The sequence below is a fragment of the Anguilla anguilla genome, chromosome 2, assembly GCF_013347855.1.
Source record: "Anguilla anguilla isolate fAngAng1 chromosome 2, fAngAng1.pri, whole genome shotgun sequence".
In the NCBI taxonomy this organism is placed as follows: Eukaryota; Metazoa; Chordata; class Actinopteri; order Anguilliformes; family Anguillidae; genus Anguilla; species Anguilla anguilla.
This window is the reverse complement of record NC_049202.1, coordinates 56,155,674-56,179,214: the sequence shown is the minus strand read 5'-3', so window position 1 is coordinate 56,179,214 and position 23,541 is coordinate 56,155,674. Positions and strand designations below refer to the sequence as shown.

Below are 23,541 nucleotides of genomic sequence, written 5' to 3'. Positions count from 1 at the left end.
CTCCCAATAAAAACGAAACACTGACTTCTGTCGTCAAACTAGCCAGGCGGGGTGCTCAGGGGCGTTAAATGTTTTCGTTAAACGTTTTTTTTTTAAAACCATTAACATGAAGACAAAGACAGCGCTTAGGATTGAGCAAGAGAGACAGAGGGGAGGGTACTGATGGACTCTGGCAAGGACTGGCCACCATATTCCCAAGAATGCAGCTTACTTCCAGCCCCTGTGACAGTGATTCCCAAAACCCCATCCCGCCCACACATCCCCGAATCAGAGAACCCCCTGTCCCACGAAGCCGCCACACAAAGCCAGACACTTCTTCACATGCCGTGGCAAGCAGGTCACGGGCCCTGTGCCAGGTGGGGCCTTCACTTCACAAACTGCTGCAAGAACAGTACGGCAGGACTGGCTGCGGTGGGCCTTCCCAGAGTTCAAGTTTCAACATGATCCAACATTCCAGACATAGCTCGCCCACTGATTCTCCCCCCCCCCCCCATCTCAGTAGGGTCCCCCAACATAAACCTCTTCCATACCAGGGTGGGCACGGGCTTACATGGACATCGCTTTCCAGAAAATTCCCTACACGTTGAAAAATTAATTCTCCTTTCCACCGCACGCACAATCGGGAAGATAAGCTATAATTAAAAGTCCACTCAGTGACGGAAAAGCCTTCAGTTCCACACAGCCTGTGGCAGAGAGTGCAGTGCAGTCTGTGCTGTCTTCTGTTCACACGCACACATGCATGCTCGCACCCACGCACGGTTCACCAATCTCACATTTAAATCTTTCCATCAGATACGCACCAGCCATGTCAAGCAATTCCATTTTGGCACCATACCCTCAAACCGCATAGCTGGAGACACTGAAACTCTACCCGTTCAGGCCTCACTGGGCAGAGACCAAATCATTTCAGCTCATTTGCTGCACATTGTTGGTACTTGTTATTGTTTGTGTTTATCCCAGGGTGGAATGTTCTCTCTCTCTCTCTCTCTCTCTTGTTCTCCCTCTCTCTCTTTCTCCCTCTCTCTCCCCATCTCCACCTCTTCAGGGTCAGTATGACCACATCTACCCATGGGACAGTCCATGAAGGAAAACCACTTTCAACAGGAAGCCTCGCTTTTTAAAAAAATAATGGTTTTGGCCATGAGGCAAGTGTACAAGGATGGAGCTTTCTGACTTCTGACTGATGTCACTAATGGAAGTGCTCAGATTAGATGCACAAGGACTGGAGCGGAGACCCTTTTTCACTTGAGGCAACCAGCACTTCCTTCCATTGTTCTGAAGAGCACGAGGCTGAGGCACTGCATGGGCAGAGTCCTTCATCTTCCTCCCTATTCCATGTGAAGCACTGCCAGAGGTCAGGCCTCCAGACCGTCCAATCACAGCCGTCCTGACACTGAGTCACAATCACACGGCACAAAGCACAACATCAAACACTGAAGAATAACATGCCCTGCACTCACTGCCCAGCTCTAAATGCAGTACATTACAGGCCAAAATAACACGTCTGCAGCGACATCCTCTTCATCTGCCCCTCCCTCCCATGCATTTCTACAGCATCAAATGCTTTATAGTTATGTTAGGGGGTAAACAAAACAAGAATTGCAGATGCAAAATCCTCACAAAACCATCTGGTTTTGGTACCGTAGACAGCCAAGGGAACGAGTAGCCTCCATAAAAAATAACAACCTTACAGTAATTTACTAGGATTATAATATTATTGGCATTGCATCAAGTAACTTTTAGAACAGCGGTCATACTATAGGTACTTCCATCCATCAGTATGAAGAGCAGACTGAGGCAGGGCTGTCGGCTGGGTCTGTGCAGCGATTCCTGCCTCTGCTCTGGCAAAATGAAGAGGAAAACAGCTCAACTGAAAAATACATAATAATAACCTTCGTCTTTCAAAAAGCTGCGATTCAGCAATGCTGGGAGCTTTTCATAGCCTGGCGAAGCGCCATGCCGGAGACGGACCGAGGAAAAGCACTGAAACGCTGGTCAGCGTGCGATCTCCGCGCCATTCCTCTTGATTTTACTTCTTTTTTTTTTTTTTTACACACAGTGTATTTTCACTCTTTCCTTTTCCCCATGAAAGCGCAGGCCTGCGGATTGGGAGGCCAGCGGGCTGCGTGGCTTTGGCACGGGCCCCTGGCCGCAGTGTGTAAATATAACAGAAGTGCAGATGAAGTTGAGGGAATGTGGTCGAACGTACACCGGCCCACGTGAACCCTGCCAGTGCCCTGGGGGCCCGCCAGGGTGGGGGCCGCCAACAGGGGGATTTCGTTTTTGCGGGACGTTATGATTTTAACTGTCAAAGCAGGAGATGCCATAGCTGCATCAGACTGTAACAAGGATCAGATACAAGGACGTCAGCCACTACGAGGCAAAGGCTGTAAGGCACCAGGACATTTACAAGCCTGTCTACGCCTTCTGTGTCAAAGCTGAGAGTCCGAAGCCACATAACACTACACATGTAAAACCCAATCTGATATCACGTTCAAAGGCGACACGTCACATGAATTAATCTGGATACATGTTACTCATCTTTCTTCCCATTCTGTCATAAGGCAAAAGAACTCACTCCAAATGGAAAACTACCAAAACAAATGTTTCATTCATCCACTCTTCGTTAACAGCAACAGTTTTACAGTATGACAGCATTAGAGGTTATAAAACCTCTAATGTGAAAAGACAGACAGGTTTACAGTTACTTGGTCTGAGTTCAGGAAATACAAAGGAAATTATTGGTTTCCAATTGCAGTGCGTGCAAGACTGTGCTGGAGACAGGCTGGACTGTCTGGTAAGGAGAGCACTAAGAGGAGGGACAGAAACCCCTTGACCCCAGCAAACACGAGCACACAGTAAGCAAACAAAACAACCAAAGGCAACATTCTGCGCTCTTTGTCCTTCCACTGTACCATTTATTTTCCAGGGACTGAAATGTACTGCAGCTGGTGAACAATGCAAGAGAGATTTCATGGCACCTTGTATTCTTGACTGAACAAAGAATATTTTTGTTCTTTGACCAACAAATTAAGTTCCAATACAAGCCAAAGAATATGTACAAAAAATGCCAGCGAGTTCCCAGCTGGGTTTTCTCTACCCATTCACACTTGCAGCTATCAAAGCTTCCATGCAAACTATTTTCTCTACAGAGTAAAATAGGGTTATGGGTAATTGATGTGATTTTCAGAAGTAAAATTCTGCTAATTACATTCAGAGAAAATCAAGGATCGTAACCAAGCTGTTTTCTGATACGCCCAGAAAGACCCATGTGAGGTTAGCTCCTTCCCAGCAGCTGTTTTGTAATGCTATATTTCAGCCATTTAGAGTGGAATGCAGAAGAAACTTATCTTAAGTTAATCTCAGATAAATTAATTAGGCTAAATCAGTGAAGAGGAGCTGGGAGGAATCAAATGCCAGGCCAGCCACATGCGTCTAAAATTGGATGTAAGCAGAAACTCATAACGTATTACACTGATTGAAGAGAGGATTAAACTGAGTGGAGCCTCATGCTTCCACTGGCATTGTACCTCGAGCCATTTAATCGAAAAAAAAACCGGTAACTTTTCAACAGCTTTACCTGGCTCTCCATTCCTCAACAGATTTCTATTTGTGCACCCGTGTTTTTTTAGACTGGCGGCTAAAGCCTTCCGTCATCCTCTCAGCACAAGGAACAATCCCTGTGCATTAGCTTTATCAAGTCTCAACATGAAACAGCCTTCCGATTTTCAGCCTCTGCTGGCTGCACTATCAAAATGCGCCCAAAATAATTCAGGGAAGACTGACCACAGAAGCCAACGTCAAGTCAATGTCACAGCCCAGCCAAAAGAGTTGAATGGTTTTAGAGGTTGTGGAGGAGCCGGGCAGACAGCATGGACCTCTGTTGCAGCAGAGCGCAGATCCACACCTGGCCAGGGGAACGGAACTGCCAAGCAAGTCACCGACGGCCCGGGCAGCCTTTTGCTCCAATAGGACTTTCCCTGTGTCGGGATTACGACAGAGGCCTTTTCTCCGGGAAAACGTCCAGGCCTTGTGAATCACTCTTTATACTTGAAAGGGCCTGAAAGCCACATGAATGAGAGGCCCTGTACAGCGGGACAGAAGAGAGCAGGGCGGGAGAGAAAACGAACGCCCTGCGTCTCTGGCCCTGGAGAGGAGGGCTGAGGGCTCTGAGTGAGTGGTGCCGGCTACTGGTTCCGCACGCCTCGGCTGGCCCCCGAGCGCCACCGGGAACGCAAAGCCAACCGCGCGCTCACAACCACCAGGTCACAGGGACACAGAGAAATGCTGAAATAAGGCTCCTTTGTATCACTCTACAGCCATCAACAATATTATCCTTGTAGTTACATGTGTTACGACTTATCCCTCGACCCTGGGTCTTTTACATCTGAAAAGCACATAAATGAAAGCAGATTGAAAAGTACAGAAATGAAAGCAGAATGTTTGCTATTGTCACTGTGTTGGATGAGTTGCTCATCTCCCCGTCCACCTGAACCTCACACTGAGGAAATGGGGGGGAAGAACCATGATGTAAGGAAGAACCAAAAACCATTTCAAAAGGATTTTATGTGCACCTAGGTCATTTGAGATAATGAAGGGGTTTCAGGCCAGGGTGGGCAATTGCAGGGTCAGAGGTCTGAAATTAGGGTCAGACCTTTTAAAACATGGGGGCTTTAAAAACTGTAGGTCTATGGAGCCAGGCTGTTGCTCCATTTGAGGCCAACATCCACAGTAACCTGCTTGGCTCAGTAAAGCTGAGTGGCAAAGCGTGAGACAGGCTTAATCTCCGTGACTGGGACTGGTGACTGACTAAGCCCAGCAGCTGCTGGCCTGGCTCCAGCTGATGTGTGTGGCTTGTCCATGTGGTGCACATCAGCATCCATACGAGAGTTGATTTTTTTTTTTCTAACGTCAAGATATCATCAGTATAGACGTAGTTTTTTTTCTACAATCCTGCTCAACTTCTTTGTCGGGAGTGTTGTCCAGACAATACAGAATGACTTCTTCGGCACTGAAAGTCGGCTACTACGCTGGCACTGCTTCAAGAAGAAAAACTGCACAAGCGGAAAGTATATGCAAGAGAAAAATTCTACCACAGTTACAAGTGGGCGGCAAGAGAAACCAATGAAGAAAATTGATACAGATCATGGTTCATCAAGAGGGGAGCCTTACAGTTCAGTTTACAATTGCATGCTCCATGTAACCTTCATAACCAAAAATTATATTTCATTTCTGCTCGCCACACCATGCTGGCATTCAGTTACATAAGTATGTGTCGCAAAATTATAGAACGATCCATGCAGATAAACAAAGATCACTGCAAAGATACCAGACACGGTCCATTTAGGGAAACGGTACATAAACTTCCAAATTCCCCATCAGTGACTTGGATGGATCCTGATGCCAGAGCCCAGCATGGACAGCCCACAGTAACCTGGGTCAAACCAAAATAGAACGAGGGGTAATTTCCCCAGCCACATCCTATTCCGTCTAAAATAAAATAAATAGCCAGCAGTGAAACAAATGCGAGTTGAAGGGAAACATCTGTCCCTAGCGCAGGGCATACCGGATCGGCCAATTAACGAGAGCAGTGTCTCAGCGTAAAACCCCAGGAACCTGGAAATGGCTCCACCGTTCGAGGCGATTCTCAGAATAATTGAGACATAACTGAGCCTATGGGACAGGGGGGCTGGGAAGACAGGTCAGGAGGAACCTGAGCCACTGACGCAGACAGTGAGAGAGGAGGGGGCCGCAGGAAAGATGCACTGTGGGAAACGGTGCGGGCTGGAGCGAAGAGCCGAGGCAGAGGTCATAAACGATCACTGGAGCCAGAGAGGTGGCAATGGGGCAGACCGAGATAAGAGAGGGGAACTGACAAGAGTTCACCTCTGTTCTCTCAGTACACACAAAGGTCATATGGGGTTTTTAATGCTACACACTAACTGCCCTTTGGGGACAGTAAAAATATACAGAACAGACCTGGACATTTCCCCAGTCCAGGCTTGAGTTCACTTCAGAAGAGGAGCAGGTTAACTTCTGTTAACTGTCCTGATGTTGACATAATCCTTATCTGCTCAGGAGCAAGCTGAAAAACAGATGTCAAGCAGAAATGCCAACAGGGCGAGGGTCAAAAACAGACCGTATGCCATGACAAAAAAGAGGCCAGATAAGGAAATCTAAACTTCAGGTCTTGAATGACAGCATGTTATTAGAGAAACTTATGAAATCATGAGCAGTAGGAAGATTATTCTCAAAATCATAACTAGGCCATACTGTGACTCTTAATCACTCATCCTTCCTGTAAAGTCATGCAATGCATTGATGAGATATTTCATAATGCTTTCTCTTGAACCAAGCACGCACAGCAATGTCAGATCACAAAGAGTTCAAGAAGGTAAAATGTTTTTTCATCTTTTTCATCTGTCATTGTATTTTCAAGGCTACAACTTTTCATAGATATAAAGTGGAATCATTTTCCAATGCTAGCTTCTAAGATTCCCTAACTAACTTCAATTATTGTCTCTTCACGTTTTAATTTCGTTGTTTTTTTTTTTGTTTTTTTGCTTGCAGTGACCATCTGTAGACCTCTGGGAGGAATGGGACTGTTTAGCACATCTGGACTCCAAAAATGCATGCCTGCACCTTAGAAAATAATCCTGCCAACTTACTGTGGGCCCACTCTCACACTGGCCTGTCACGCTTTTCAAGCAGAACACCAGGACACAGGCAGCTGGCAGTGTCCAATGATGCAAAGTCCTACTACTGGCCAGATGCCCAGAAAAGTGACTAAATCACTGGAGATCTCAGACTCTGCGATTATGCAGCAAATCCTACTACCATGGAAGCCTCCTCAGAGTTTTAACCTCACAGTGACTTCTTCAACGATGGCATGAGACGTATTGAATTTCAAAATCTGTGAGCCAAAAGCACAAAATGTGCAAACAGCCGAAGAAGAAGTGGGACTTTTTTGCCCCCACATCAACCTCAAATATTTACTGTTCTCACCGTTACATACTGTATCCAGCAATCAGATTTTCATACAGCCGACATACCATAGAATGAAGTCACCTCAGAGTGCTTACATGTAATACATGACCAATTGACTACGACGTTATAGAACAATGGGGCACAACAAGAGCATAACTGGGTTAAAAACAACAACTCCCTGACCACAAATATCACGCCCTCAACAAAACTTAGCACAGAGCTCCTGAGATTCCAGCTAAACCCATGATCCCCAGCATCAATATTTACATTTTTAGTCAGGACTGAGCAATCTCTGTTGACACATTTTTGTGTGTGTTTTAAAACTGGGATGGAAAAAGTGGAGGGCGAGGCTCTGGCGCTGATGTCCTTTCCCTTTGGTAATCACGGGCCTGGGAGGGCAGGATGCAAAGCGGGAGGCTGCAGATAAGGCCCGGGAGCTGCCGTCTGTGTGTGGCCCGGCTGCCTGCATGCAAACTCTGCAGGGCTGCAGCCGGGGCCTTAATCAGGAGTGCGCTTTTGTCTGGCCCGCCTCAAACGAGCGCTTTCAACAGGGGCACGTTTTGGGAGCGCAGCCATGGCAAAGAGGCCTGCGGGAACCACTGCATGCGGTATGGCGGACAGCGGGTACACAAAAAAACCACTAATAAGAGGTCGTCTTCACAAGATCCAGAAGAAACTCATCAGCTGTGGGCATACCTCATGTGCTAGAGAAATAGCTTAATGAACAGGCTGTTGTTGAGCGAGTAAACACTTAAGTAGCTTTGTCTATATGCAGTACACTGCTGCACCCCGCTAAGGGGGTCTCATTAAATCAATGGGCCAGACCTGCCCCTGGCCCCTGGAACCCCTGCTTAGACTCGCTACAAAAACTGGAAGCTAACTGGATAATGTGTGTTAACCGGATGAGATGGCTCTTCTTGCACTTATGCTACAGAACATGTTATGCAAGCTTTTCTGCTACTTCTACACAGCAATGTCCAAGTAGTACAAAGAAGAAATGGTAAAAATTATTTTCCAAGCTATTAAAACAGAACCACGTTCTTGCCAACCACAACACAAGTGCTCCCAAAACAGTAGTGATATTTTAGTCAAGGCTGGGAACGAATGTCACAGGTAGACAGGGAGATGCTGTGGCTCATAAGTCATTTCCAAAAAGCTGCTGACAATTCCAGGAGTTGCCTAATTCACAGTTAGCAGTAGGCATGTACAGAAAACTAGCTGACTTTTCCTCACTGTCTGTGGTCAGGGGAAATAAACTAATGGAGAGCGCGACTGTGTTGATTCAGCTGGAGGTTCCCGACAGAGCCCAATTAGCACTTCACTGGGAGGAATGCTGCACTCTTTCCTCAACAGTCCACCTCACCCACCAGCACAGCGGTCAGCGTTTCAAAGCAAACATGCTCTGGAGAGTGCCAGGAAGCCACTGGCTTCTAGTTGGACTGCACAGCAACTGTTGATATGAGAAAGACAACTTTAAATCAAAGCCACTAAATTGCAATACATTGGCTGAACTTCCCAGCTGGTTAGTCTCACTCTCTCCCTAATCATGGATGAGGGCAATGCTGAACACACTGTTGCCTGATAAGGGCAACTCAATTCGTGGGTACCTCTTGAAAATAAAAACAGAAGGGGGGGTGGGGGGGGGGGGGGGGGTGGTAGTGTGGCCCTCACCTTATCCGGTCTCCACAAGGGCCATGCCCCATCTAACCTGCTCTGTGACTGTGAAATTTTGGCAATCGTGAAATCAATTTCCTGGGGCGGTGCACAGAGAATCATTGTTTTTTTTTTTTGTTGCCCTTTTGGGGTAGAAAGGGGAAGGAATGGCGTCAGTGGGTTTTCTTTCCCGGGCTTTGTTTGAGCGCACTGGCTTGCCTCTGACTGGCATGCCGTGGGATTGGGGAGGAAGCGCTCATTCACAGTGACGCAGGGCTCTTTGAGGGCCCGTTCCAGCCCCGGCTCCGGGGAAGGCAAATGAGTGTGAGAACGAGAGGCAGAGGCACACAATGCAATCAGCAGCTCCAGGACATCAGGAAACCCCACGCCCCGTCCTCTGCTCATAATGGCCGCTTCCTCCTACACCTACGCTGTGTTTATTTATCTACCCCTGCGCTGCACTGACAGCGGGCCCTCGTGCACGCACGCACGCAGAGTCCGAGTCGTGCGCGCTTCCACGTGCACAGCCCGGCAGTTCCTCGGGGGCAGTGAGATAAGGTGACAGAATAACCAGGCTGCTTTCTTTCAGAGTGGAGAACTCAACCACACTCCCCGGAGCACAGCATTAACAAGCACAGTTCCACAAGTGACAATATCTAGAGCATTATTCATAAAAGCCATGGGAATCTTCTAAAGCAAGGACGGCAACTAATATTATCATGCAAATAATATGCTACAGAGAGCTCTCATTACCCTGCTGAGGTTTTTTCTCCTGACGATCATGCTTTGCATTAAGTTGTCATATTAAGCAAATTCCTTTCAATACAAAACAGAAAAAAATGATAGACAATTTTGAACTTTAATCATAGTGATGAATTTTGTTTTTTTGTGATAAAAGTCAACAAAATGCGTTTCTAAATATCAAATATGTGCACCTATAAAAATAAGCTTCAAAATCTGGACATTTGTTCTAAAATTTGTATAATTATTTTCTCAATCTTAGAAAACCACAGTCAAAAACATACTTGTAAGACCTCTAATAAACTATTTAATGATAATCAATGTTTCTAAGTAAATTCTTGGGGCATCAGGTTGTTTGGATTTACTTCTCCAAGGTGGACTGAAGAGACAAACTTAGAATGTTGCACACTTAGGCTAAATGCTGCTTTAAAAGGCTATAATTTTTTATGCTTGTTGCCCCCGCTGGCCTTTGAGTGATAAGTAGAGAGCAGCTCAATCAGAGAGGGGGTACAGGACTATATTTAGCAATTAACTCACATCACAGCAGAGACACAACCCTTCGGTTGTATTTTTAAAAGTTTTTAAAAGATTCTTCCCATGGTGCACCTCACACTTGGGTCATATCACCAGCATGCAGTATGGCTCCATTTAAGGACAAACGACAAAAGATGACCTAAGCACACCAACAAAACAATACAGGAGGGTGTAAGATGCACATACCAGAAGTTTTAAATTACATGGAGCTACCATTGGAACGATTTGGCTCAAAAAACTTTCAAAGCCTCTGAGCCTGGAAAAGTATTTAACATTCTCAAAAAAGAAAAAGAAAAAAAAAAAAGAGGCTGAATTACAGCAGAACTAAAAGGAAAAACTACCAACTCTTCAAACTGCACTTATCGGTAGCTATGAGTCATATATGTCATTCTAGCCAGTGAGCTGCTGGTTCTGGAGTGCCTCAAGGTCTCAATGTCTACAGAGAAATCACATGACTTCTTTGAGGATATAAAACTAAACAAAGTACTTGCCCATGCACAGATGTTGTAAAAAATATATTCAATGGGTCTCTTTAAAAGAAAACAATGTTTAAAAAGATTTTGCGCAAAATAAGTGACTCAGTCCTTTGCAACTGAAAACTAAGCAGGAACAATAATAGTCAAAACAAAAAGATAAAGACTAAAGGAACCAAGAACAGAAGCATTTCTTATTTGTGGCCAGGTCCTGCTGATTGCTCTTAGAGATCTTAGTGACCAGTGACCGAAGATGAACACTCATGCAGAGGCAGACAATGATTTCATTCAGAAATGAGGAGTGAAAAAAATACCGCAGCCATGATCTGAAACAATTCACACAATAGAATAAAGATTCCAGACATGTTTAGCCTGCATCATTTTCCCAGGATCCTCTTTATCTGCTACCCACCACAGACAGTCTGGTTTTTTCAGGTCAGGAGAAGATTCACTGTTAAAACAAAGGACATGAATTGACAGAATGCAAACAAGTTAAAAGAATTTCTGCACTAAAATTCCAGTGCTTCTGTGGAATACTACCTTTACACACCCTAGTAGGATAACTGTAGCACGGTGGTGCAGTGGGTAGCACTGGCACCTCACGACAAGAAGGCCCTGAGTTCAAATCCCAGCATGTTGACCTGGCGTGGCATAATATAGCCAAATTAGTAAGGTAGACGTGAAAACACGCATATCCCAAGCCTAATATGGGGCCAGGCTTGGGATATGACACCAGCATGTCTATGTTCCCACTCTTTCCAGGTGTAACAGACATTTTTAAAACAGCTGATAGGACGCAGCCAACCTGCTTAGCTGGCGACCAAGACATTTAGTGCATGAGCGCTGTAGCCGACACACAAACACTAGTGACCTCAGCACAGTCACAGAATTTCACAGTGCCACAGGAGTTTGCATAATTTCCCCTCTGCACACTGTAAATTTCCCCCCGTTATCCCCCCACACTTAGCAGTGTTTTGTCAGGGTGGGGAGAAGGGGTAGAGCGCGCAAGATGTTGAATTACTTCATTATTTCCAGCGCAATGATGCTGTAAACCAAGGAAAATATGTGCTACGTTCACACTGCTTTCGGCCATAAAACTTTTGTAGGAGTTAATTTTCCAACTCATGGCGATGAAAAGAGGAAAGGCTAACGTACGGCTGTGCTTGTATAACTATTTTCGCTTAGTTTCAGGAGGGGATCATTTATTTTCTACATTCAGAAAGAGAAACACTTGCACTCAGTTACACAATTGAACAGTATTTCTGCTTCAATGAAGACAGAGAATGCTTGCCGCCCCTTACATTTGCTGAATTTAGTTTATCACATTTTGTCAGTGCCAAATTATTCTCCATTGTTGTGCTAAACCTAAACAGTTACACAATGGAAAAACACTTGAATACTGATGGCCCTTCTCCAATAGTGTACCTGGCCTTAGCAGGCAGGGGCTCACAGAGTTCAGTGTGCCATGTGCAATGCCTCAGTGCATCTGGTGTGAGACTTCTTATGTGATCATCGAGGAAGGCCAGAGCTCATTAGCCTTTAATCTGTCTAACGAGGGCACCCAGGGAGAGAGCGGTGCGGGGCGCTGAAGTACTGTAACTCCCATTGTAATGCTAACTGGAAACGCGTCCATGCGTGAAGGAGCTGTACATGGATCACGTTCGCAACCATTTTCTACATGGCTGTCTTAGGCAAGAAACGTGCTCATTCTATTCAGGACTGAAGATCGCAACTGAAGTATGTGAACGTGTAGGGGGACAATAAATGAACGGTAATCTTATCCTCCACGAACTGCAGTCGCCTGCAGTTATCACTTGGGATGGGCTTTCGCGTCAGAGTAAGAAGAGAATTCTAAGAGAATGCCATGCTGTGAGGCTCTTCTAAAATGTAAAAGTGCATGTAAAACACAACAGCAGGGAGGTAGGGCTCGAGTCATGGTCAGTCTTCTGTAATCTTCCAGACGTTTTGAACTGCCAGCAGAAGCTGGGCTTAAGGAGGGAAACTCTTAAACTGTAACCTGGAAAAGACCCAGAGGGCACTGTGCCCTCGATGTGCCAGCTGGGTTAACGGGAGGAAACAGAGGATGGGCAGGGGTCAGGCAAGTGATGGCGGGGGAGGGGGGGGGGGCAAGACTGAAAGACACCCATGAATAATTTAAGCGCACTGCAGGGGGGAGGGTGGTGTCTGGGGGGATGGGCGGTCCCAGTGTGAGCTCTTTCAGGTCCGTCTCTGGCTGGCGGGTCTGGCAGGCCTGCCGAGCTGCGCTATCTGACAGCTGCTCCAGCCAGCCACAGCACTCCCTCAGGCACTGTCACAGGTCACACACTGTTTTGTTTGGGAGCATTTTATGGCCCACCTTTCACTTTTCCCTCATTATGCAAGAGACCTCTGATGAGGCCCCGATAGCCCAAATGGCTCTTTAGACGACAGTAAAAGGACCCTGCGCCACACTTTCCAGCGGAACGCTTTCATTGATCCCATGAGTAATAAAAAACCAGCAGCAGCGACTCCGTACAGCAGGGAAACAAACAATAACACGTGCTAGTGATACAACCGACGCAACGTCGCACCGCTTGTAATTACAGCCAGCGCATCTGATTCTAGTCCACCGCATAATCGCAGACGGGGCACTTTCTCTCCTCTCACAAACCAGTAATAAATGATTACTCACAGTCGTAATAGCCAAACATTTCATGAAGGAGCACGGGCAGGTCAGACTGCGCCATTCTGTACTTTGTTCTATTATGCAAGGTCTGATTTTCCTCTCAACAGATGACAAACATGCTAAGCAACAGAACAATCAATTTACCAAATACATTTACCAAGAGCAGAAACACCTCTGTTCAGAGCAGAAATGCTGTACTACAGAGAAAGCTCTGTAACACAGAAGACAAGAAGGCCTCCATCCATTCTAACCAGCAAAGTGCGTAACGCTCAGCGAAAACCACACCGGTTTCGGTCGAGAAAAAAAGTACCAACAGCCTTGTGTGAATAGGAGAGCACCAAAAATAAGATTTAACAAAAAGACAAAAAAAAAGGTGTGTAAAAGGAAGAGAGCGGGGCGTTTGGACGGAAGATTCCATCTCTGTGAGGTCATGTGCTCAGTTTTCAGCCCTCCGCCCCTCGTTCTCACGCGCAACACTTCCATTGTGACACTGATGCTGCCGGGAGACAAACGGCCAGAAGAAACCGAAGCTGGAAAACAACAAATAAAATAAAAAAACAATGGGATTTGTGGTATCTGATGCCTTGAGGCTTTAATAAAATGGGAGTTATTCTGGATTTAGGCTACATTATCACACGCTTAACCCCTTCAGCAAATTCCTACACAATCCACAGCAGGCTCCCCCATCTGCTGGGAGAGAAAGAGGTCAGGATTTAAGTACACTTGTACCTAAGGGTGTCTGAGCATTTAAGTATACACGGTTTGGCCAGGCTCTGTCTGTGCAACTTTGAGACCTCCAGTGCTTTAATCCAGTAAATTAAAACTGCATTCTTAAGGGCACTGACAGCAGAGGGAATGGTACATTTTCATATGGCGTTAGAGTGAAGAAAGGGAGTACCCGATCTCCCTCACCCCCAATCCATAATTCGCCTTTCCTGTATGTTAATCTGAGAGGAGCCCATATGGGTTATCCCCGATCTGCAAGGGGGAGGGTGGGGGCGAGGCAGGGGCAATCATGAGGGGCCAGATGTCAATGCAATGGGATGGGGGAAGGACAAGGAACCATAAACTCTTTTTAAAAAAAGAAGAAAATTTGAATATGAATCAATAGTTGGATAGCTGATAGAATCCTTTAACGAAACCATCACTCATGTGACCCCTACTGAAGGAAAGACACTTTTTCTTAATTAAAGATGAAAATCTATTGTGGTGGCAGTCACAAAAAAAACCCATTGGGAAATAACCTAAAAACAGTAGGCTATATTTTACATCCCATATTCTTACTCCCGTTCAAATGCTATGCAATATATAGATATGCAGCATTGGATATGTTCACCTATTTCCATTTCGTTCAAAATTTTAATGTTGTGCAAGCAGTGTACAGCCACTCCAAAAAGCATCTGGGAATGCACTTGTGGAAATGAATATAGTGGGAAATTAAAGCAAGCTCAAGTAGGAATATAGAGAATGGTAATTTGGTAATTTGTAGACAGACTGCAATCATCCCCCATGGGTAGTAAACATGGGTTCAATAACTGAGAGGGGGCGAATGTAGGGTAAAGCTAGTATTCCCGCTTCAGTATTTTCTGTGGCTACACTGAATTCTATTCAACTGTGTGTGTGTGTGTGTGTTTATCCTTACCATGACCTTAGAACCATGTTCATGGACACAACAGATCAGGGACAGGCACTGGTATAAACACTCTATGTAGTGGTTTAGGGCTACAATCCCTTTTTTAGGTTGGAGCACTTTGGGACCACAACAATATTCTTGTTTAAGGCCTCCAAAACCCTAGGGCCAGCTTTGCAACAGACATCAAAACGATAATACCACAAAAAATACTGTCATAATAGCAAACAACTTGAGCATTGGTTAATGTTGATAATATAAACTAGCACACACCAGCAAACAGATCGTGTTATGTTGATATTTTTTATTTTTTAACAGGTCTTTGAAATTTTCCAAGCTGATGTTAGAAAAAGGGTAGATGTGGCAGCACAAGTAGCTAGCAGGACCCTGCCTTCAGCCAGCTGTAAACAGTCCACATGTCCAGCTAACTAATGTACTGTAAAGTGTAAGCTGGTTCACTGGCTACCTGGTAGTAGCCTATACTACAAGCATGTGTGTAGTCTTGATAACAAATTGCCAAAAAATTCGATTTTCAATTGCCCAGATACTTGCTGGAAGCTTACAAACTTCACATGCTAATAAAAATGTTTTCAGATTGGCAAGCACATTCCACTGTCCTAACATTTGTCTTAGAAATGATCAAAAATGCACAAATTTCTACATTTTTTTCCAATAATATTAATTCATATTAACCCAATTTATCTCAGGTCCCTACTTATATGCACTTTCAGAGTCCTCTAAAAGTTTAAAGCCCACACAGGTTTGCATGGCTCTCTAGACAACTAGAGGGAACAGATCACTCAAGCTGTCCAAGATCCCAAGGCAACATCAGACATGTGAAGTGTGCTGTACCACGTACAGCTTTAAACATTTTTGCTGAGAGCATCTTTTCTCTTAAGAAGGGTCAAGACAGGGGGTGAGGGGGGTTGAGGAACACAAGATGACACAAAGACAGAAGACATTTAAATGAGGGTTCTGCCACCTCCATTCCTCGGCCTGTCCTACAACACATCCCCAGCAGCAACCTCATAGGTCAATCTGCGGCAGCAGGCCAGAGGCAGGGGAGGAGGAGCTTGCTGTGACAGATATCGATCCTGAGGAACTGTTGTGTTTTTGTTTATTTACAACCTGACCCTTGTCACACCCACCCTGTGCTCCTCCCTCTGGCCCCACCCAGCCTCTCCCCATTTTTTGTACTTCAGTCAATGTAGCCTCCATCTGCCCTGGGCTGGCTTAGCCGTGGGTCCAGAATAGCACACAGCAGGTGTGCAGGCCCAGTTATCGCTGACAAGAGCCTGCTTGTCACAGAGCTGATCTCTCAGTCACTGGGCTTTGGAGCCACGGGCCTAATCCCATTTCTGGAAACATTCTTAGGACCCTTCAGGAGATGAAGTGGGAAAGGGAGAGGGGTAGGGTGAATAGAAAGGAAGTGCAGCACTAAAAAATGCCCATCCCCCTTACACCTCCAACTTGATCTGACACACTCTTTAGCAAATCCATTCCTAAACCATAACAATGTTTAGGAGCGTCTATTCAAATTGAAATCTGTTTTCAGTCACATATTTGAGAAAATGTAAAATCCAGCTTTAACATAACTATATTTTCATAATATCTGAACCTGTGTACACCACAACACTTGATTCACCCAAGAATGAAATTAAGGTATGTTTCTACTTACCTGGACTAGTATCTGTCCTTCCAGATAATTTTGCCGTGACAGGTTTTCTAGACATTCAATGCAGCTCAACCTGATAAAACACACCTAGGGGATCTTCATGTGGCCTCAAAGTGCCAAAAATTTACATTTGAAAAATTCAACAGCAGCTTCTCTTTCCAAATGTAATCTTGCGGTTACTCACAAACATCCACAGAGTTTAGTTTGTGCATGGTATCATCTAGACCTACGACTTTTCTGCATAGTTTCAACCAAGGTACGACATTAAGTGTTGCAGTTTGTAGTTTTAAAACCCGGAAGTGCATTTTTGAGCCATGGGTTCCCTCGGCAGAATTCCTATGCTTTTCTCCCCATAGGGTTTTCCTTTTATGCAGAAAATAAGGTCTGTAGTTAACATAAGCCTAAGTGAGTTTCACATTTTGTTAACCAGCAAAAATTACACCCATCTCAACCATGAATTTATAAGCAGTCATGTGCTTTAACAGAGTTAAGTTGCTAACAAGTTTCTATATTGAAACTACAACAAACAATCGCTTTCTGCAACGTCATGCCACCACCATTAAAGTTTCATATGAGTCTGCCTGCAGGAGATTGCACAGATATTACATAGTTGGTATATTTCAATATTTTCAGGTAAACATACCTTCATCTCATTTTTGGGTGAACTGCCCGTTTAAAGTCAAAGTATTTATATTGTTAAAACTTAACAGAACTCTCAGTAGGACAGCAACTCCAGTGAACAAAAAGGCAAAACACAGTGAATTTGGCGTGCTTCGGATGCAGAGCATTCATGAAAGCACCTGCCATTTAGAATCTTCTGATCAAATTTTCAAGAATGCAACAAATTTTCCCCACAGTTTTTGCAGACAGCATCACAGATCAAAAAAAATCATAATGTGAAAAGATAAAAGCCAACAGCACAGAGCAGGGGGACTCAGGCGGGAGATAGCATCTGGGGTCCTGTCATAGGCTCAGCTGATGTGGGTGATAAACCTGCAGACAATAGAGCGTGTGTGGAAAGAGACGCATATGCAGGGACAGCAAGGGGAAGACACCTCCTCCCCATACGGCCACTTTCCGACACTCTGGGGTGAAAGGCTGGTGGATGGAAGAGTCCCTGGAGTCTCAGAGCTCACTGTCCTATACCCTCCTTCATCACACAAAGCATAAGCCATCATTCTCCCCATCGTTCCAGGGGGGAAAGAAGCTATTTCTGGTTGGAAGCAGATACAAGTGCCATACATTACAAACTGCACTGACCTCGTAAGGGGAAAAACATGTAGCAGCGCAGAAATGCAATGCAAGGTCTAAATGATTTTCAGTCTATGAGGCAAGATGTTTCAACCAATTGCTACCATGGCCTGCTATCAGAAAGTGCAACAGACGTGGTGATCTCAAGTCGTACAACAGCAATTACATCGACTCTGACAGTGCACAGTTAGAGGCGAAGGGAGAAGGATGTACAAAGCGCTGGCAATTCAAATGAATAAGGTTTCAATTTCCCTGGAGCAAGATAATTAGCAAAAGATCATCAACAGAAGGATGGTAATTGTGCATTAATCCAAGAAGATTGATTTTCCTGAAGCTACACACATAGCTCAGCACCACTGTCTGCACCGAGAAGCCTAGACCATTTTGTATACAGCCTGCATTAATGTCAAATAGCCTATCCTTCAGTGTATGTCTGGTCACAGCCGATGTTTGTACTCCCAACCCAGGGAATATAAATGTAGCAGTCGACCATACAATTTCCCCCAACATAGAAAAAACTAAAACAAAAAATCAGGCAATTTAATGGTTTTTTAAGCACATAATGAAATTATGAATTTAAATTTTAAAATTAAAGAATAAGCATGAGCACTCACTGCTTCGATTGGCCTTGACCTTAGCCAGCAGTTTCTGAGCAGACGGCAGATCTCCGTTCTTGACCGCCTGTAAGAGGTCCTGCTCCTTGCCCATGGTCCTAGTGTCTTAATCAGAGATCCACCAGTCTCGGTCACATGTGTTCAGGTATTGCACTACAGGGTCATGCTGTAGATCGGTGACATCAACCTGTCCGGCGTGAGATGACTGACTCAGGTAGACCAAAGGCCAGATGTGGTCGTCCTTGGCAGACCAACAGTCCAACTTGAGCAAACCAGCAATAACAACCTCACATCAGCCACAGAGCAGTGCTTCCTTCCATTTTGAAATGTGTGCCGCAGGTGCCAAAAAGTAAACAAAGCACTGCAATTCTGTGAACAAAGCCCTTTTTTGGGAGCCTGTGGGGTCTTGTTCAGCTTCAGTGTCCTAAGCTGCACTGGAAAACCTGAAATGGAAAGAGGAAAATGCACTCAATTCTCTACAGCAAGGTAACCCCTTACAGCTAGCACAGTATCAGCTACTCTACATCAAACCATCGAATATCCATTTGGGCAGAATATGCAATATAATGAGATGAACCAATAACCGATAATACAGTGGTCAGAAAGAGTATATCCTTTGACTGAGATGTGTAGAAGTTCATGAAAAAACTTTAACATGATCACTATGGACAAGCACTCAGCAGTTTTTTTTTGTTTGTTTTTTCTTTTCTTTTTTTGGGGGGGGGTGGGGGGCTTTTTTTCATTAACAACACACATCCATCCTGGTTACCAGATCTGATTCAGAATATACAAAGAAATGAATAAACCATTTAAGGGGCACTGGCAAACAGCCAGGATTTGCAATACCATTTTCTTTGTTTTCTTTTTTTGTCCTGCAGAATTCCAACAAAGTAACCGGTTCACTCAGCCTCATTTGTTCATTCTAGGGAACTGCACAGTTTGTAAGAATAATATCCTGCAGAAATGCTTTTTGCTGTTGTTTCCCCTAGTCTGTCATAAGCTGTTTTCATAGCAGATCAAAGATCAAAGAGAATGATTCAACAAACTCCACTGCGCCAATGAAGTTCTCTGAGGAAACGGAACCTCCATTACAACGTATTAAAAACAGACTGTTGCACCATGTACGTATACTTTGGGAGAGCCTACTAAACAGAACTTCATCGTTTCCTGCACTTAGCCTGTTGGAAACACACACCATTGAGGGCACTGGGCAACACAGATAGTTTGTTTTGAAGACTGAACAGGGCCAATTAAATATAAGACAGCAATTAACTTAAAAGGGGCTGTTGATAGTGTCAGTGCTGTTTTTTGTGAGTTCTATAACCACGTTACATAACCCGTCAGTGCCTACTCACACCCATAAAGGAATACTGGGTGTGTACATCTTGGCATATCATCTCGGAACAGTGTTCGTGTGTTGCATACTTTTTCGCATACAATATTATTTTATGCTTAAAGGGGTAGCTGATATTAACTCGTGACTGGATGGAAATGGATCGGTACCTTACTACATTATGATGATGGTTACTCGGTTAGTCAGAAACAAGAGAAAGCATGAAAAACCGTATCATATTGGATGGAGAAGTAAAATCAGAGGCGCGATCTGCAATCATCTTAATTTGTATAACAATAATTTTACCTCGGTGTTGTAACATTACTTCGCTCAGGTGGCAGAACAGATTTTAATTGATCACACATACACAGATTTCATTATTTAGTTAAAACTTCTACAACACGTAGCTAACGTCTACACAACATTTAAATTATGCAAATTGCAATTGCGGGTATTACCGGCATGCTCTATAACATCGATGATCTGCTGTTGTATGCAACTAGCTACTTATGCATAGTAAAATATTGACCAAGACAAAGCTAAATGTAGTGTTAATATTAGTAATAAATGTAGTAATAATATTAGTAGCCTCGGCTTTAGGTAAGCCTTCAGAGAAAAGCGGTTTTGCTGAACCGCAGAGGCTCTAAAAAACAGTGACCTGGTTGGTTAAGTATTTTTCACTGGCTTTTTGATGTCCCATCATAACCCAAATGGAGCTGAACTGCAGTTGGCGCTAACATTGCGAGTTATCTAAAGCGAAATTAATACAAGTACACTGCACCAAACTTATGTCGAATGATAAACTATCAATAAGCAGGTATTTGAGATAATGTCACATTGGAAGCTGGCCAAGTTACGAACACATTTGAAATTATGATGTTAGGCCTATGAAAACAAGTTAACTAGCAAGATACGTTAAGACTGGAATATCCATAGTGGGACGGCAGGTATGCCATCCGCTAAGTTACGCCTACCTACGACACGTACGTTCGGTAACATAACGTTATCACTGCTAGGCTAGCTAAATAAAGGCTGCTGTCTTATGAATGACTTTCTAGTGAGTTAGCCAATGTTATCTAGCCAAATAGAGTTGCTATTCAGGATCCAGCCTAACTTTGCAAACTACTTGGTCTTCCATCCCAGCTTCAACATCCCATTATTACGATGTTTTTTGTCCTATATATATATATGACTGTGTGTGACACAAAAATATCTATCTGTAACTTATACAACTAGGCTTGCTAAGTCGAGTAATAGACCAACTTCTGTGCTATGCGCGACTCCACACCTCCAAATCACTAACGTCCCACATTTCACCTTGCTTGTACCGCTCACTAGCTGTCTAACATTAACGTTAGTTCAGCACCGGCAGTGTCGATATCTAGGTTCTTTTGGCTAAAGTTAGCTAGACTAAGTAAACTAACTAAGCGAGGAATACGGTACCTAACAGTCAAGATTGTTCCATATCTATTTAGCTAGCTAGCTACTAGTTTACGTAGCTAGCAGTCCAGAAACTTTGTACTTGAAACGTGGCTTACTTAAACTAATTTCTGAAGGGAAACTGGTGTAGTTCACAGCGAACGAAATAGAGGCAGTCTCACCTTTGTATGCGTAGAAGCATTTTTACAGTACTCCCGGAGCAACCTGCTAGCTCTTGGTTGTGTAGCTACAACGTCAAGGTGGTCCCGTTCACTAATCCAAGTAACTTGTTTATAACTCGCTGGCTAACATTAGCTGACTAGCTCGCGATGTTTCCAGCGATTCCAAAAAGACGTTTCTAGTGCGGTCGTCCAAATCGTCGAAATGTAACTGCACAAATGCTGCCCACAGGTGATACTATGCGCTTTTAGAAAACAATTTATGTTTACAGGTTAAATGTGTTCAGTGAGTGTCTCTCCACTTCGGGGCGAGAAACTCAAATCTGCTCCAGCTTCTGTATTGTCAGTTAGTTGGCCAAATATCGTCCAGTTGCGGAGCGCGCGTCCCCTTCTCCCACCATCTCGTCAGTCTTCAAGCTCCACCTTCCCTTTTCCAAGAAAGAACCGCAAAGGTTTGGTTTCTTTTCGGTTGTGTCCCATCTGGGAAGCAGTCAGTGAAGCAATGGAACACGGACGGAATCAAACAATGCATGGACTTTTTCGTGACACGGTTACTTTGTGATTATCTGTTTATTATGTGCTACTGAAATTAGCAAACCAAGAAAGTTTGTGGTAACTTTGCAAGATAAGTGGGTATCGTTACCAACGTTCGCTTGGAGAAAAAAAACATAATTCCATTTGTCAAACACATAACATTTCTCCTCTTCGATCTGTGGACAAAGCTAAATAAACTTTAATTAATGTAATACATTAACTGCTGGGGACGCTCTTGTGCAATCGTTTATATTTTATGATTGTATTCGTATTGTGTGCCGGTGACGTCTGCTGGGTGAACGGAGTATAGCAGGGTAGACGTGGATTTTTCTGTCCCTCGTCCTCATTGTGGTTTATATCAGGGGGCTGCTATCCTGATTTTGGGGAGCCACAGTATGTAGTAGGCTACTGGAGCAGCTACCTAGGAGCAGGATTGTAGACGCCTTCATTTTCTTTTTAGTCAGCACGAGTAACTAAGGAAAGTAATTTTACAAATGCTCTTTTTTTGCGTGGACAACGCCACTGTGAGATGGGCAATCATTGCAATATTGCATCCCACTGACACAGGCAGTCAGCTCCTACATTGAATCTAGCTAGCCAGACCTGCAAAACATTTGCACTGATCAATGTTACTCCCTAATTTATTTATCACTCACAGGCATAATAAGGCTGGCCTTATAACATGTGTAGATGTAGATCCATAGCTACACAAAAACTTTTATGCATACTTGTAATAAACACTTGTTCCATAAAAGACTGATAATTGTATTTCATTACAGAACAGAATATAACGTTATCAAATCCCCATTTATTTGTCTTTTTTCTGTCAAGAAATATCCTACCATATCATTTTGACTTAAAGAGAATAGACATTCTTTTGTTGTTCTCTCTCTCTCTCTCTCTCTCTCTCTCTCTCTCCCTCCCTCTCTCGCTCTCTCTCTCTCTCTCTCTCTCCCTCCCTCTCTCGCTCTCTCTCTCTCCCACTCCCTCTCTCTCTCTCTCTCTCACACACACACACATTTTTTATTCAATACCCATACCTCATTGCTAAGGTTGTCTTAAAAACAATTTTGATTTATCCAGTTGGTGTTTGCAGGAAATCTGGCATCCATTATCCAGTAGACAGTTACAGTGTGATGTTTTCATTGGGCTGGAGAAAATGAGCTAACTCAGAGATGTGAATTGTGCTGCCTGTGTTGACTTTTAAACAACAACTGAGTAGCACTTAATCTACCCATATCATTCATTAATATAATCATACTGTAGCCTTAGCAGTCAACACCTGTTTAGAGCTTGTCTATCTGATGGACTCTTTATTTTAACAAATGGACAAGTTGGCTTTGTTGTTACAGACCATTTCCCTTTGATAATATACTGTATGCACCTCTGAAGAGCCAGGAGGAAAATGGAAGGTCAAAGCTCACCTACAAGAGGAATATGACACATACAAGGATATGTTCAAACAAGTGGCCCTACATATAATAAGAGTGCAAAAATATATTTTTCAAAAATATTTTTCTTATGAAGGAGCTCTATGATGGGAGTTGTATGATTTAATGAAAATGAATAAAAGGTACAAAACAAGTAGTACAAAACAAGCCTGTGCTTTTGATTCCTTGCACCTGTCCTTGCAGGAGAGATAAGGGCTCAAGGAAAGATCAAAGGTGGGAAGGTGATCCACCTCCAAACCTGAGTCTACAAACAGATGCACAAACAGCTGAAGTCCTTTTTAATTGACTGACAGAGGCCTTTCATCTTTAAGAGTAATTACGTATTACTTGTGACAGTTTTGGTTGAGAGATTGGTGGGTGAATGGGAGGGTTTGGGGTGCGAGAGATGAGCTTTCATGACAA

General features: G+C 44.0%; 1 protein-coding gene across 3 annotated transcripts in view; it reads right to left on the bottom strand.

Annotated features, from left to right (window-relative positions):
• The window catches only part of LOC118216420 (caskin-2-like), a 65,439-nt gene extending 43,553 nt beyond the window's left edge, over positions 1-21,886 (bottom strand). For 2 of the 3 annotated variants that reach the window (XM_035397563.1, XM_035397572.1), the window contains exons 1-2: positions 21,158-21,886; positions 18,224-18,666 (exon numbers count right to left, since the gene is read on the bottom strand). In XM_035397563.1, the coding sequence (XP_035253454.1) occupies positions 18,224-18,317 (94 nt within the window). In that variant the 5' untranslated portion in view covers positions 18,318-18,666; positions 21,158-21,886. The remainder of the gene's footprint in view (positions 1-18,223; positions 18,667-21,157) is intronic. The other variant, XM_035397589.1, reaches the window with a different exon arrangement.
• Between the last annotated feature and the right edge of the window lie 1,655 nt (positions 21,887-23,541).